The sequence below is a fragment of the Rhipicephalus microplus genome, chromosome X (assembly GCF_043290135.1).
Source record: "Rhipicephalus microplus isolate Deutch F79 chromosome X, USDA_Rmic, whole genome shotgun sequence".
NCBI classification, from domain to species: domain Eukaryota; kingdom Metazoa; phylum Arthropoda; class Arachnida; order Ixodida; family Ixodidae; genus Rhipicephalus; species Rhipicephalus microplus.
In genome coordinates, this window is record NC_134710.1 from 407,230,926 (window position 1) to 407,247,613 (window position 16,688).

At 43.7% G+C, this 16,688-nt stretch overlaps 1 protein-coding gene across 1 annotated transcript in view; it reads left to right on the plus strand.

Moving 5' to 3' along the window:
- The first annotated feature begins 657 nt into the window (after window positions 1-657).
- LOC119160965 (uncharacterized protein C05D11.1) overlaps window positions 658-16,688 on the plus strand; it is a 269,272-nt gene continuing 253,241 nt past the window's right edge. The window contains exons 1-4 of the mRNA XM_037413256.2: window positions 658-962; window positions 5,604-5,686; window positions 7,933-8,091; window positions 12,268-12,477. Of these exons, the coding sequence (XP_037269153.2) occupies window positions 824-962; window positions 5,604-5,686; window positions 7,933-8,091; window positions 12,268-12,477 (591 nt within the window). The 5' untranslated portion in view covers window positions 658-823. The remainder of the gene's footprint in view (window positions 963-5,603; window positions 5,687-7,932; window positions 8,092-12,267; window positions 12,478-16,688) is intronic.

Sequence of the window (16,688 nt, forward strand, 5' to 3'; positions counted from 1 at the left end):
GCGCATCGGCCAGCGCTCCCCGTTCCAGCAGACAAACTCCCGTAGCGAAATTTGACGCACAATTTTTGTTGTGTAGGTCACAGTAAGAGTTAAAGCTTCAATTCCTGTGTCTCTCCTTGATATGCGTCCGTGGGCGTATGTGCATTATTCTCTTCTATCAATTGACTACAAGTGTAACACCTGTCCAGGGCGAGTGTCCAAGGTAAGTGCTCAACAGGGGCACTGCGTTTCACCTGACGCGTCCTAAACAACCTAAAATCAGTTTGATATTCTATTACCAATGAGTACATTATTAGTCAAAAGCTTTATGAATACTAAATTGAAGTTTTTTTAGGCTGGAATGGCAAAAACAACCATGCAGCAAGACATTTCTACGCAAATATACAGCTTTAGAAGTCAATCAACCAGTATAGCCTAACTACTAAAATGTAACACATAGCACACGTTAGCCTTTTCAGCAAAAAACAATCACACGTATAGGCAGTTTGTCACAGAAGCAGACGCATGGTATCAGTCCGTCGCCCTCCTGCCGGCCGCACAGTAGCAGACGAACAGGTTATAGGTAGCGCCACCTACGGCGAGCGATTGAACGAGAGCGGGGACACGCGCTCCCATAGGAACCCCGCTATCTGAACAGGTCAGGAGTGTAGTAGGTCATGTTTCCGGGCGTGGGCCTGGTGCGACGGTCTTTTCATTCTCGTGAAATCCTCGCACGTGTTGGCTGCAAGAGCGGCCGTTTCCTTCAGCCACGGCGGCTTCAAAATCGAACACCGCGGTCCCACTGTTAAAAACCTGGGCTGCGCAATCGTCCCAGAAAGACGTTATGAGCAATTTTCAGGAAATATGTGTCGCCCGCACCGACGGTGACCTGCCGCTGGCGAAGTTCAAGTCAACAAAAACTGGCATGACTGTGTGTGTGTCCGAATTCGATGGGCCGCTCATTAGCGGCTACCTTTGCGTTGGTAAGTTTTAATAGCCCCAATCATCGCTTCCTGATTGTGCATTCATGCAGCATCTATAACAGTTGCGCCGACTTCGTGCAGTCAACCACCGCCCACTCTCACAGCTGTGCGCTGTGGTTCAATGTTTACAAGTTCTATTTGCGTCATGTTACTTGAACGGCAGTGTGAGCGTAATTAGTGACGTGAAGGTTTCAATAGCAATGTGAAATTCGAATGGCGGCGACTGCAGTCGTCTGTCAGTCGTAGAGAATACGACTCGGCAATCGTATTCAAGCTTTTGTTAAGCAGTCCAACTTCAAACTACTGAAATGCAGACTAGCATGCGTTAAATTTAATTCAAACATGAAGCGTGGCATGCGGAAGCGCAGAATGAAAAAGAAATAACAGTGGAGCAGTATGTGCTAAATAACAAAATGAACGCATACATTGGCATTGTTTTGGCTAATAATATTTATATATATCATACAGTCTGGTGCAGTAGTCAAGGTGCTCAACTCTAGTTTTTGTAGTGATGTTGATAATGGAATCAAGCAGCATTTAATGATGTTATAATTTACCCACCAGTATAGACGAATGGCACTAAACAAATTCCATGCTGGGAAGAGCACAAGAATACGGCAATACGCAAAAAGACAAAAACACTACGTTTTCTGCCCTTTCATTTGCAGCTGTGCCATGCACAGAGGAGCATTACCAGTTAGCCCAAAGTTGACTCCGTACTGCGTGAACTCTGAACAAGGAACCAAAGGAGGCATGCGCATCTTGGCATGCAAATGCACTAGTTGCCACTGGGCATGTACTCACCAAAGTTAAAAAAAAACCGGGCAGTTGGGCAATAATTGCCGTCATAACCTATGCATGTGTCCAAGAACACCGTTTTACCGGTTTATCTGAGAATTTCACGTTGTAGGATAATCATTTGTCTTTCCTTGTTATAAACAGAAGAGTTGGGGGGGGGGGGTCAACAATTGTAATTTTGAAAACAAATGAAAGACAACTCTAATATAAATTGTATAGTATTAGACATTCGTTATAGCAATTTCAGAAAAATATGTGTAGCCATGTCACCAGTACAGGGACCAAAGCTCAAGTTTGCGAAGCGACGACAATGCTGCGCCTGGCCGTGGTGGTGAGCTCCGGAAAACTTGAGGAGAGACGCGGGAGAGGTTGCAAACGAATTGGTGTGTTTCGCCGGAACGGGACCGCGTTCGACACGTGCTCAACGCATTCTGCAGTCGGTGCGGGGAACTTTTAGGCGCCGTACCATCAGCTTGGGGCGCTGAAACGAGACATTCGCTGTGCGAAGTTGCCTTTTTCGCGATGGAAGAAGTAGCCCCACGGAGGCGTGGGCGAGGTCCGAACACCAAGGGACGCTCTCCACGTGTAAAGCTGTATCAATTTCCCAGCAAGTCACAGGTGGCGAACACAACCGCGTTGGCGAAAGATAGAGCAAGCATGACATGAGAGCTGAAAAAAAAAAACTAACAAAAAAACACGAGGCGAGCACTTCAACTTGGCTTGCTGTAGTTAAACTTCAGCTTGCTGCTTTGCGGTGACGTCAGCGGGTCACGCTCCCACGGCACGGAGGACATGACTCTAAAACCTCTCGGGCATTGTAATGCCATGACCGTATAACTTTAGTTTTTATTTACTTTTTTAGCACGCCGCAAACTTTTGCACATGAGGTACACGGCTGCTACTGCTAGATACCCATCCAAACAATTATATTGTTTCCGTAAACGTCAACACAGCACATCAATAGAGTACACGGCTTCATGTCGGCAGAATGAGACTTACTTTCCTAAGGACCTGAGAAATGCATTTCGCAGTGACTCGGGCGTCCTCGTTTTCAGTCGTCTGCACCACGTCATGAACTTGAGTAACGAGCTTTACTCCTGTTAGATTCGCTTCTCGGATGTGCTTGTCCAGCTCAAAGAACTTGATGAAGCCCCACTGCAGGCGGTACATTGCGAGGTCACTCAAACGCACCGCACGCTTTCTGCACGAGCATGTAAGTGAGCGACAGCACATTGGCAGGAAGGGAGAACGCGTGATATACATCCCCGTTTTCTACTTTTCTACCAAAGATGGCGTTGCCTGTCCAAATTCACTATGCTACCATGCGTTGCTTTGGCTTCTTATATGAGTTGTATATGAATTGTATTCCTCTACAGACGCATAGCTTTATGTGTTGGGGTACTGTTGAAGGGGAATTGTGACAATTTTTCAGCTTGGTGAGAAAACACTGCCACTCTGAAGTCGGGGCTTCTGAGAACACACGAGCCAGACATTATTTTGCAGCACGTGGCGTGGAATTTACAATTGATTCTCAGTCGGCTAAAAATCGTTCACTCTTCTTTCGGTGAATAATGCTAATAAACTTACACGACTGTGCCTCAAACTGAAAGTCTACGGCCACATAGAGTTTCCTAAAATTAACTAGAGGAGACTCTGGCACTGCGATCGTTCAGCGACCGTGGAAACGATGGGTAGTACACGGATTTGCCTAGTCTTCTTACATGCGGGCGGCTAATCGTACTTGTAGCTTTGTTTATTGCCGTGTTTCAGTTTTGTTTCGAAGGAAAGACTGAACCTTTTGAACTTAGTGACCTGATTTGAAAAGGCAAGCCTAAAAGAATAAGGTGGTGAAGCGCAACCACTGAACGTTTGCCGATTTTTGTTTTGTGAGAAAATAGCTTCGAGCCACACGAACACACATGGAGCCAGAATTATAAAGATTAGACAAATACATGTTCTACCCATCATTCCCACGCTCGCTGAAGCGCCGTGTGTTGCAGCTCCGGTATACACTAGTGCCAGAGTTCCTTCTAGTGAATATTTAGGAAACTCTATGCACGGCCATTGGTTGATTTGAGCATCAGGAGTGCATAGTTACCACAGCCATCGCAAGATGCTGTCACGTGCATGTGTTGCTTGCAATCAAGTGTAAGGTAAGCCATGCTCTCGAAGAAAGAAAAAAGTGCACCAGGTCCTGTGCTGATGAATGCACGCATCTTCTTGCCCCTTTGTCATTGCCCCATGCGTAGCTTTCGGCATGCTCGCTCATACGAAAGGAGAGAGAAAGCACTTGAAGCTGTCACTCTGTTTGTAATTGACGGGTAATAAAAATACTTGTGGCGTTCAACTCGCGAGGCAATTACCTTTTTCAATGTAGCCATTTAATGGTTACTTGAAAAACTGCTGCAGAGCCCCTTTGAAGGCTATGCCTGGACTGAGCAGTGTAAGTTATATTTGAAAGTGTAATAAAGGTTGCAGCGCAAGCTCGAAAGTGCCGGAAGAAAGGCAAAAAGAAGGCAAGGTTGTAGCGGCAACCCTTATTACAATGGAGTATAACCAACTAGCCCAAATAGCCATTCTTCTTCGTTATATTTGACAGCAAGGCTGTGGGGATGTTGCTGGTGCACAAAATACAGAGCCTCATGATTGACATTTTGCCTGCTTATCTTTCTGTTTACAAAGTCCCTTCATTTGCTGACCTCAGTTACCCACCCACTGGTTACAGAGCATATTTGACTGCAGTGTGATCATCTGTCCTATGGCTGGAATTGCATTGAAGCAGGTGTATGTCATATCTTTGTGACATTGCAATTGGTAACCTTTTTATTCACAACAAGTGGCATTTATAAGCTTTTCTTCTAAGAAAAATTAACAGCCCTTCCATCCGCAAGCTTCTGTTTGCCTACAAAGCAAATGCCTGATTATTATTCTAGAAGCTGGAATAGTTCCAGCCAAAGTTTTTGAATTGAACCTGACATCTAGGTGCCTGTTTGGTCCCATCTTCATGGGGGGAATGTATTGGTCCTTACCTTGTCTTCCTCAATAAAAAGTGACACCATGCCTGCATTCTATACAGTGACCCCCCTGAGGAAGGGACTGAACAGGCCTCAAGACATTGAATTTATTTCAAAAGCTTTGGTTTGAGCCACTTCAGCCATTAGAATCATTTAATTCAGCCAGACAAAGCTTTGCTGAAAAGTTTACATTCAGTTCTGATTGCATGCATAGCTTTTAATAAAGCATAGTGGCTTAGTTCGTGGTCATTGTGGGTGAGTGGCACTATAAGGCTTGGCAAATTTTCACCTCAAATGGCCTGCCCAATATATAGGTATTCACGAGACGTAACCACAAGGTGCGCTAGCGTGGCAGTCGCCATACTTGTGACCTCGCGCGTGAACATAGTCGTCGTTCCACAACCAATGTTCTCGGCAGCACATGTTATGTTCATATTTTTCTCAATAAACGGGTTAGTGAAGTGAAGCGCCGCTAAATATCATGCTGTCATGAGGTGGATGGCTGACGGATCAGGGCTATGGCGGCGCACTCGCTAGTGCCACCTGGCGGCAAGAGCTCAATGAATACGTCCTATACCTCATCTGTAAAGTGCCTCAATTAAAAGAATAAATAGCTTGATTGCAAAACGAAATAACTACAAATTGAGGCTGTGGTTGAGCTTCTACTTGAATGGTGACCGCATGCTGCTAGCCTGTGATGCTTTTTTTTTTTTGCTGCTACCACACCATGCAATTTTCTTTAACAATTGCGGGGCTGTGCCATTAGAGAATTTTGAAGCTATTACATTTCACATGTTGCAAGTAGCATGACTTCTTTTTTCTAATCCAGCAACCGAAGCTCAAGATGATGACGGCCTGCCTCATACCTTAGAACATCTTATTTTCATGGGCAGCGAAGATTACCCTTACAAGGTATTAGCACTGGTTTTGTGTTGAAATATATCTTAACGTACTGTTTGATGTAGTGGTTGGCAGGGCTGTTGCTGAACAAAACGAGTGCACAGAACACGACTGGCTCTATGTGTTAAGATATACTAGTATAGCTTGCTGCATGTGGGCATATTGTTGGCTTCTGCATACATTCTTCACCGTTTTGCTCTCACAATGCCGAAGTTGGGTGTTGACCTGCACTGTAGCATCATCTGCGAAATTGTTTCCCAGCCCCAAGGACAGTTGGTAGCTTTACGTTTTTTGAGAAATTGGCATAAAATGCACATCATCGGCACACAATAGCCAGAACTTAAGAAAAAAAAGGAATGAAGGATTTCATACTTGCAAAAGATGCATTGTTTCATCTCTAGTGTTGCTGTGAATTTTAAGTGCTATTATTGAGGCATTTAAGTACAGAAGTGCTAGTTAATTGTTTTTTTTTACAGTGACAGCCAGACACGCGTAAACTACTGTGAAATTCTGAGCAAGTCCCCCCCCCCCCCACCTATATTTTTTTCCAGAGATTAGCAATAAGTGCTCCTTACCCTCTTGTCTAGCTACTTTCACTATTTCATTCACTATTTTGGAAACAGTGAATATATGCTTATTCAATAAAGCATTTTTATTCTTAGCAGCTCTTCCTCTGCCATCTTAAATTTTGCTCGATGACCGTGCAAGGGCCCCACCTTTAAATTTTTACTGATTATCTTCACTATAGGGGCGCATTTTCTCAGGATTTTATGGTAGTTTACAAACTTTCATCAACTACTCGGGCTTTTTCTGCTTGAAATTTTGCCATTGTCAAGGCCATGGGGTGATTTCGCCATCACCCACCACTTTCATGCCACAAAGTATGTGTAGCCTTTCTACAAACAATGTTTGCTGCATAGGTTGTGTTGCACAAGTTGAGCTTTGTGGTTTCTACGTGTTAACTCGACTGGTTACTGGCATGCTTACTGACCTGCTACTCCTGAAGTCAAGCTCTTGGCTGCTTGTTATACGGGGTGAAACGTATTAAACTTTTGGCAAACTTCTGCAATTATTCATTGTCTGCTGTCTTATTGGCAAGCGGCACACCTTTCACAGCTCCTGTGCCATGACTGTTGAGCCAAACCATCTCTACTTTGTCAGAGGTCAAGGACCAAAGTTATTATTTATTGAGTTAATGTTGAATTATATGCAGCAGCTGTGTGGCTTTTTCTGTTTTCTTTATGTCAGGAATTGAATTTTTTTTAAATCTCAATTTAGAAAAAAGTAAAAACTTTCCAGAGGTGTAGTTTTTTTCTCTTAGCGAAATGTCTCGGTGCCCTGAAAAATTGTCAAGGAACATGTAAAGAAGAGGAAATACACGAAAATTTCAGCGGCATAGTAGACTGGGAAAGCAACAGTTTTGACCCTGGCTCCCTGTATGGTTCCGTTGTGATTTCACGGACATTAGGATATTCTGTGCTGATAATATCACAAGTATGAGCTTACTATCACATGCTTTAAGTGGGTTAGTGAGAGTAGTGAAGCATTGTTCTTGTAATAAATGCTGTGGAGCTGGTCGGCTTAGAATTCAAGATTAAGAATAAAGCAAAATAGAATATAAATGAGGTCAGGATATTTGACGGGTGCCTGAGGTATCGTTTTCAACCATTGTTTATGTAGTATAATTGATTTTGTCAATCTTGCCATGGCGCTGTTGACTGAAGCATTAATGTTTTGGAGGAGAAAGTGCCATGCTTTAAACCCAGTACAGTGATACGTTTTCTCTGCACTTTAATTTTGTCTTTGTGATGTCGCTTTTGTGTAGTAAATTATTGCTGCTTGTTGTGGACACTTGCAGCTCAAGGGGAACACTCGCCTTCCCTGTAATTTACAGCTCTGTAGGATTCAAGGTTATCTGCAGAATATTCAATTTCCCAATGTATTTCAGGTTATATTCGTAGCAAAAATGCGACGATAAAAAGGCAGTACAACAATGCCACATCACAATTGATAAGTTAGTGGACCTTTTCCAATAAAGCCAAAGTCTGATAATTCTTTATTAACCAAATGCATAGTACATATTTGCACATAGAACTTGCAAATGAGTCAAAAGCAAGTCTCCCCAAAAAATGCAGACTAGAAAGAAGGTTCTTTGATTAGAAAGAAGGCTCTTTGATTAAGGTGGTGAAATGTGCTGTGCATGCAATATTTAGTAATAGGGCAGAAAAACTGTGGCTGCAATGTATGCGGGGGTGCAGGGAATCTTGGACCAGCTGGCGAACCGGTGCCTGGCGTCTGGCACCAATGCCTGGACGGACACAGATCACACGTGTTATACTATGACCACTGCTGGCTCCAAGGGGTTCGTCAACCTGTTGCCAATCTATCTGGACCACATTCTTTACCCCTTGCTTACGGTGAGTGTGTTCAACTCTACTGCACTGGTTTATCCGTTGCTGGATCAGTGCCACTGTACTTCTCACTGGGCTCACGAACACTTTCTGCAGCAGCTGCAGTGAGTAAGGTGGCTTGATAGGCCTCACTGTTGTAGCATCAGAAGCAACATGCCTGCTGTGCTGGCTGGTGCGCCACATTTGTTGGCCTCACAGCTGCAGGTGTGTGGGTTCTAATGGCATGTTCTTCTTTTTCACTGGGCCTTTTTTCCTGATAATGTCACACATTTTCAGAAAAAGCAAAAGCTGCTTCGTGGGTTATCTGATTGCCGAATTCGGGTAGTTGTGCATACACTTCATGCTCATTTTTGTTCCTTGTGTGGCAGCCCTCTTGTGTGCAACACCGCTGCTGTCATTTCTGAAAACACTATCTGGGAAGTTGTACTGATCGGCAAATGGATTCTATTGCATATGCGCATTGCAGTTAATTAAGATTAAAACTGGTTTCGTTGGCTCCTCAAGGCATCACCATCATGAAACATTTCTCCTCCTTTTTATTGACACCTAGTTCCAAGTCCTGCCTTTTTTTCGACAACTGCCCTATCCTTTGTTCCATCATTCTTGCTCTCAAACCTTGCATGGCTACAGCTTGGGACCAAACGTAGGTTTCCACATTTAAATATACATTTAAGGGCAGAAGTGTACTTGAAGACAATTCCTGAATTGATTTGAATTAAAATTATAGCATTTTGCTTGAGGAAAGGAAGTTTATACTGGCTTTGGGAAATTAAATTTCAGTAAGGATCATGAATTATTGTGAAAAATTGTCTGAAGTAACTAGGTCGAGAATATAGGCTTGACCTCGAAGGTGAAGCCTACAAAACTACACCTCAGCGCCAGCAAAAACCTGGAAGACTCCTGCGTTTAACCTTCAAAAGTACGCAATAGCATAACTGGGTTCCATGCGCATCGACTTCTTAATCTCTACTCTGGCTTCGCTTCTCGGTGGACACCGTGCTGCAAGGGAAGGAACGTCTGTGTTTGTAACATTGGCTGTTTCAAACTACCTAGAATGCCTACTGCAAGCGTAGTCTTGAAGGGCTCAATACGTGACAATTCTTTTTTAAACATACATGCAAAGGTAGGAATGTATATGAGACAACCACTGGACCAAGTTTAATTAAATTTGTAGCATTTACTGGAGAAGAGTGAAGTTTCATTGACAGTAGGAAATTTAGTATCAATTTAGGATGACTACTACAAATCAGTGCCTAATATATACTCTAGATCAGTGTACTACTGTATAGCGTAAAAGACTTCTGTTTACAGCTGTCAAACTGATAAGCAGTCAAAATTTTCAATGGGAAATGGTGAAATCAGTGTGGACCGCGAAAAATATAGCGCCTGTTTTAAGAATTCGCATGAATTCGAGCAATAGACCAATGGGGAAGTTTGCATGCAGGGTTGCTGGTGGTGGCTACATTGTGCCAATGCGAAATTAGCTACTTTACGACCCTACCGGGAAACGAAACAAAAATTGGTGCCATGGCTACTTTCTAGCTGCTCTGAGCTTTTATTTTGGCACATTCGCTAGCCATTTTTTTTCTAACTATTTGAAATTAATGTAGTAAGCAAGACTAACGAATTTTCATTGCTGCAAGCTTCTCTGTAATGACCTGTCTTGATGTCTTCCCCATGCCGCTGGGCTGGGTAAGTACGTAATGTGCTGCGTGACTGTAACGACGGAGTGACAAGTGCATGTGAATTAATTCGTGGCTACAGCTCACTGCTGATGCCGGGTTGTAAAACTGAAGCACAGCACATCAAAGAGATGTCGGCAACAGAATGAAGCTTGACTGTTCATCTTCGATCAGAATTCACTTTGGTACTTTGGTAAGACTATTTTGGTAAGACTTTTGTCTGTTCTAGACAACCTACATGCAGTCACGCTGGATTTATAACTTGTTAATTTATTTGAGGCTTGGAGACGCAGCGGGAATGAAAAATATTGTGAATTGTGATTTTTTGTTGTTGCTTTTTCAAAGTCATCTAACTTATTGTTGAATAATAACATTCATGTTCGTCATATTGCTGTTTTTTGTTTTGGCTACACATGTGGCACTAAAGCTAAATAGCATGGCTACTTGGTCTACATTTAGCTTGAGGTTCCTGTCTGCATCAGCTACGTGGCGCATGCAGCTGATTGGCGACCTTGGAGAAACCTTCACTGGTCTACTTGTGTGGTCGTTTTTGGAAAGAGGGGCTAGTCAAAACAACATATTTGAAGACTGAGAAATGTACTTTTCAAAGACACCAGTGCCATTGCTGAGGTATCTCAGGTTTTTTTTTGGTGATGTCTCCTAAGAGACCAATTTCAGGGACATTACTAATTTCCTTGTGTTTGAGACTGCACATGCCGCTTCAGGTCTGGGTCAACGTGAACCAGTCCACCCACCCATACCTGACATTATTTTTTCACTCTTTCAGAGTCAAGTTTTTTTATGAAATGCATGCTAAAAACGTGTAATTTTTTTTAGGCATTGCTGAAAGAAATACTTCAGACCATTCTACTGAAGAAAAAAAATTGTCTAAAACTTTTTTTGATGACCGTTAAAGTGACCAAAAAGTTATTTTGTGGTGTTTCGTATACATTCTTTACTCATAGTAACATCAAGCAAAATCCTAAACCAAAACACTGTTAGGATTTTTTATAAGTAACAATTACGCATTATAAGAAACATTGCTCTCAAATGTACAAAAATAAGTGCACCACAGTACTTTTCCAGTCAAAAATGTTTTTTCTGTAACACTAAATACTGGGAAATAGCCACCTTTGATCAGATTTTAATCATTTCGATGTGTGCGCTTTCGAGATATTGTTCCTTCAACTCGTAAGTGAATTCTCGTCTGATTAGCTGAAATCGAATGGATCAGATTCCGCACTTGGAGAATACATTAGAAGAATTGCCACTCGACCTGCTAGTGGTAGAGTAACTGGCATGTGCTTCTATAGCATAAGCGAACTATGTGAGTGAGCGCACGGAAGATATCTCTATTGTGCGCTTTTCCAGGCAGGAAAACGATTTAAAAAGCTATAATACGTCTTATCGCCAATGAGACGAAGTAGTTTTCTTAATCCCCAAAACAGGAAACGCAACCATGGTGGCATTGTTTGTGTAATTTAGTGCTGCACAGAAACATGTCAGCGCACCCCGGTGAGCGATAAACGAGAGAATCACAAGAGGTCACCCTTTCAGAGATTGGAAACCAGACAGCGATCAGCTTTGCGGGCGCGAGAAGTGATAACCACCCGAAGGATGAAACCGGCTGCACGGTGTCTGTGCGTTCGAATGTGCTAATGAAAGCCACAGAGGTATTGGCATCCTAAAAAAAGTGCACATCTTCCCGAAACGTAGCAGCACATTCTAAGCTAGAAAAATTATTGATCAGCTGCGCATTTTAAACCAGCCCCACCATGGTCGCGCGCGAATGTAAAAGCGACTTTATGAGTGCTACCTGGCAAAGCATAAAACAAAGTAACAACAAAAAGACATCTGTGCATGAAAAAAAACTTCAGTTTTCCAAAAGCATGCCAACACATGCTAAACAAGAAAAATAACCAAAAGAGGTGCTCGTTTTAAACCAACTGAACCACAAACGCGCTCGGGTGTGCACATGGCTGCCAGATCGCCGCTTTGTGAAGAAAAAAAAAACATTGTTGCATGAAAAAACTTCTATGTATTTCCGAAGTGTGGCAGCTCTTTCCAAGCAAGGGAAATGGTCGAAAAAAGCCTGTGTTTTGAACATCGAGGCAGTGCCGTACATGTATGGCAAAAACCCTTTGGTCTTTGTTAGGTGCTGCTGTGCATATATATGGCAAAAACTCTGAAAGGGTTCAAAGCTGTGGTCATGCAACCTCCAAAATTAGGTGCATGGGGTGAAATAACATGCGAAGCGACCAGCCATCTTGCCCGTACTTTGCACCCACACTACTGATGGCCTCCAAGATTACGAAGTTCATAGACTGTCACGTGCTCTCCTGTGTGGAGAGCCGGTGCAATCACGACAGCTGGATGTTGAGCCAGTGCCAACATGCACTGACCTTGGTACTCCTTGGAGCGAGACATTTCATGGTGACTTTCGCTTTTTGTTCTACATACATCCATTCCTCGTCCTACTTCTGCTTTGCTGCATTTGCAGGAGGCAGCCTTCATCACCGAGGTCCATCATGTGAATGGAGAAGGGGAGGATGCTGGTGTGGTCTACTGCGAGATGCAGGCACGTGAGAACACGGGCGAAAGCTTGTGCATGTTGCACCTGTTGCGTACGCTCTACCCAGCTCCCTGTGGCTACCGCTATGAGACTGGAGGCCTCATGCGCAATCTTCGTGAGAGCACTGACAATCAAAAGGCAAGCACTACTCCATTTTAAGGGGATTGGGGTGAGGGGGGGTTGTTGCCACAAGCTGCAAAGAAGAAGAAAGCTGTTGTTTACAAATTAAGAATTTGAGAGAAGCTTCTTGTGGAAAAGTTCACTAGTTTTTGTTCATGACAGATAGTCCCCAACATAAGTTATTAGTAGAGCTGTGCAGATAGCAAAATTTCGTGTGCTAATTGAATTCAAATGACGAAGTGCGAATTGAATATTTTTAGAATATTTGTCCAATATTTTCAGAATTATTTCGAATACTTTGAAGGGACATGGCAGAAAAAAGTTGGGACAGGATTCTGTTCCATAGTGCTGCGCTGCAGTGTTGAATAATAAAACTGATTTATTCTTGCTCTAATGCTACATGACTTGGCAACACCCTATGTGTGTTGTACCATGATGTGAATCGAGCGTCTGATGCTCCAGAGTACATTACGCGCTTCCGGGATACTTTAAATCCTCGAAGCTCGTGCCACCTGAGACCCGAGCTCGTGAGTGTCACACTCTCCACATACCTGTCCGGTGCATGGCAACTGTAGAGCATTCTTGAGGCCATCTGCTGTTTGTATCAGGCGTTAGAAATGGTGCTTGTAAGCACACCGAAGCAATTAAGTGATTCCTAAGCATATTCTTATGAGATAGCAGCATTAAAGTGTTTCTTTGGCTTGGTTAATGATGCACTGGCAGGGTGGTGTTTCATAGCTATCCTACTGAGAATGAGGTAATGCAGAGGCCGAACGGTATTTATTAGGCTTATGTGAATATTCCAATGCTTCAAATATTCTAACGAATAGTGGAGTATCTGAATTCGCTTTGATTCGAATGTAAATTATTGAAAATTTCGAAGTATTTGCCGTGAACAAATAAATGCACATTATCGTATAAATGCGTGTAAGGGCCGCACTTTTTTTTCAGGAAGTGAGGGCAAATTTTCAGGTTGCGGCCCATACACGGAACTTTTTTTTTGGTGAACCAAAAACAACGTACCAGTTAGTGAACGAAGAGCGTTTATTGCAGTATGCCGCGTGTGCGCTTAATCGTCGTCACTCGATGAGTCCTCTAACGCGGAGTCCGAGATAGTGTGTTGCGGAGCACCATCATTTCACAAACAGTCATCTTCGGTGTCATCCAGGCTGTTGGATATCCAAGTGACCTTAAAACTTCGGGACACAATGTCCGTTGACACCGAGCTCCACGCCGACAATACCCACCCGAGAACAGTAGCAAACGGTGCCCTCTTCAGCCGTCCGGTCGGCGTCTGCTCATGGTTGCCGGTTGCCATCCATTCCGTGTAGAGTCTTCGGAATTCAACTTTGAATGGTCGATTCACGCTCACATCCAATGGTTGCAACATTCCTGTGAGGCCGCCTGGAATCACGACCATGTCTGTGCCGACACGGCGCAGCTGCTCCTTCACCTTATCGGTAAGGTGGCCGCGGAAACTATCCAATTCTAAAAGTGAATGTTTGGCCAACAAAGCTCCCGGTCTGTTCTGCCAAACACTTTTCACCCAGTCTAGCACGAAATCATCGTTCATCCATCCCTTCTCTTGGGCTCTAACTATGATGCCCTTGGGGAAAACTTCGTTGGGAATTCTTTTCCTTTTCAAAACAACGTACGGGGGTAGCTTCCGCCCGTCCGCGGTCACACAAAGCATCACGGTGCAGCATTGGCGCTCAGCGCCAGTGGTCCGCACGGTGACACTCTTCTTGCCTTTTATTTCGACTGTGTAGTTCTCGGGAGAGTCAAACCACACAGGAGTTTGATCAGCGTTCGCTATTTGCGACAACAAATAACTGTGCTGATGGCGCAGGTCGATGACATGCTTGTGAAAACTAAGCACCTTGTCGGTATAGTCTTCTGGCAGCCGCTGGCACAGCGTGGTCCTTCGCCGAAAAGAGAGTCCCTTTCTTTTCAGAAACCTTCGCACCCAGCCAGCACTAGCCTTGAAATCCCCGGCCGGTATATTTTTTGCACGTGCCAAGGCTAGTGCCTTCATGCGCAGCATGTCTGTAGTGAGCGCAAAACCATCGTTCCGCACCTCAGTCACATAGCGGAGCAACTCCTCTTCCAAATCGGGATACTTGCACTGTTTTCCTAGGAAAGCGCGCTTTTTGATGTTGGTGTTCTGCAAGGCTTTCTTCTGGGCGCACCAACGTCGAACACACTTCTCGTCAACGTCGAATTTTCTGCCCGCGGCCTGTTTCCCGTGCTCGAGGGCAAACTCGATCACCTTCAACTTATAGCCAGCTGTATAGCTATTCAGCTGCTTGCCCATCGTGCCAAAACGTAAACGTCCCGCAGAAAACTAGCTAGAGTCCCAGAGTCATTCAACGGTGCGCAAAACTCGAGCACATGGCAGGCTGAACAGCACAATGACCGAACAACGCACAAATACCAAAGTTCGTGATGCTAATGCCGATATGGATAGCGCGTTTGTATAGAAGTGTCAGAAGTTAAAGATAAAATCCCGCTTTAACCTTTAGTTGGCGGGTGTATGAACACTACTGAAAAAACTTGCAATTTTTAGCCAACTTCATGAACATATTAGCATGAAGAAAACCAACAAATTATTCTATATGGTGATGATGAGAATTGTGTTCTCTAGCGCCATCTACTGACAACGCCTAGTAGCTCACACACGCGCGCGCATTTTGAATACGCATGGGTCAAGGAAAGTGCGGATGCGGCCCTTACACACAACTTTTTTTTTTAATATGTGCTTCTTAAAAACGGGATGCGGCCCTTACACGGGTGCGGCCCTTACACGCGTGTATACGGTAGTTCGTATGTAGCTGCCTGTAAAGATGTTTTCAATGCAGTGCAGGGGGTGCTAAGCCGTGAAAGCACCTATTAAGGGGAAATACGCTCTGCCGCAAAGCCCTCCTTCAAATTTGGAGGGGCCTTGTAATATTTATTTTATTTATTTATTCATAATAACCCTAAAGGCCCTCGTGAGAGGGTATTTACTTTTGAGCATAGTCAGAAACCGCTGCAGATTGGTGGTTGAGGCCACCGAGCACACCAGATATTATAGCGCAGCTCGTGGCCTGCAATTCACAATAAATTTTCTAAGTCAGCTAAAAATCGCTCTCTCCTCTTGGCAAATGACTCCACAAGGTCACAAAACACTCGTCCCAGCCATTGTATCAGCCATTTGCTGATTTAAGCATGGGGTGCTCAGTGGCAACTGGGGCAGCCGCAGGAGGCTGCCACTTGTTCATGTGCCACTTGTCATCGCAGTGAAAAGTCGCATATTCGAAAAACAAAAAAGAGGAAGAAAGGGCTCAAGGTCACGAGGCTCGCGTGATGCATTTTCTGTGCTGTTGCCACCCCGCCCTGCTTAGCTACCAACGCTTACGTCGGGACGAGAAGAGACAATGCAATTGTAGCATGGGACATATCTTTGCAACTCCACTCTTGCAGGGTGGATTCCGAAAGTTTTTACGGCGGTGAATTCATGAGGCAATAAGCTTCTTTAGTAAATCCATTTCATGGCTAATATTTGAAAGAGTTTTGCAGGGCCCCTTTAAATGAACATATTACCCCCAAATGAATTCATCATTTTTTAAGCATGAAAGCTTGAAAGCTTATTAGGATGGCTTGTATGCTCCTAGTATAATAAATTTTAAAATGTTACATATTTTCCAGGTCATCACTTGCATCCTACTGAAAGTCAAATCCTGCTACTATTCAGAGTTTAGACTTCCTTTGAATAAAAAAAAAAAGCATTTGCATAGGGGCCTTATTTCAATTTTTAAAAAATATTGTGCAAGTTAGTTAGGTCATAAGTGTGCCCATTTTTATTTATATATCATATATACTATTCGAATCTGACGCGCAATTTTTTTACTAATATCACTGTTTGCTTCAAACCAGAAATTCACTATTCACACTAGTCTAGTACCGTATTTACTCGCATAATCGGTGCACTCGCATAATAGGCGCACCCCTAGTTTGGTCGCGGAAAATTCGATTTTTTTTAATTCTGCGCATAATAGGCGTACCCCGAACTTGGCCGTGATCAGAAACGATTCTACCACCCAGCGGTACAGTTGGAACGCGGTCCCCGTACCCTGAAGAAAAAAAGAAGGCAAATCGACAAGCAAATAAAAAAAATTCGAAGTGCAACGACCTAACCAACGTGTTTGTCGAAATAAAACTTGAAAAAAAAAAAAAACGGCTGTTCTATC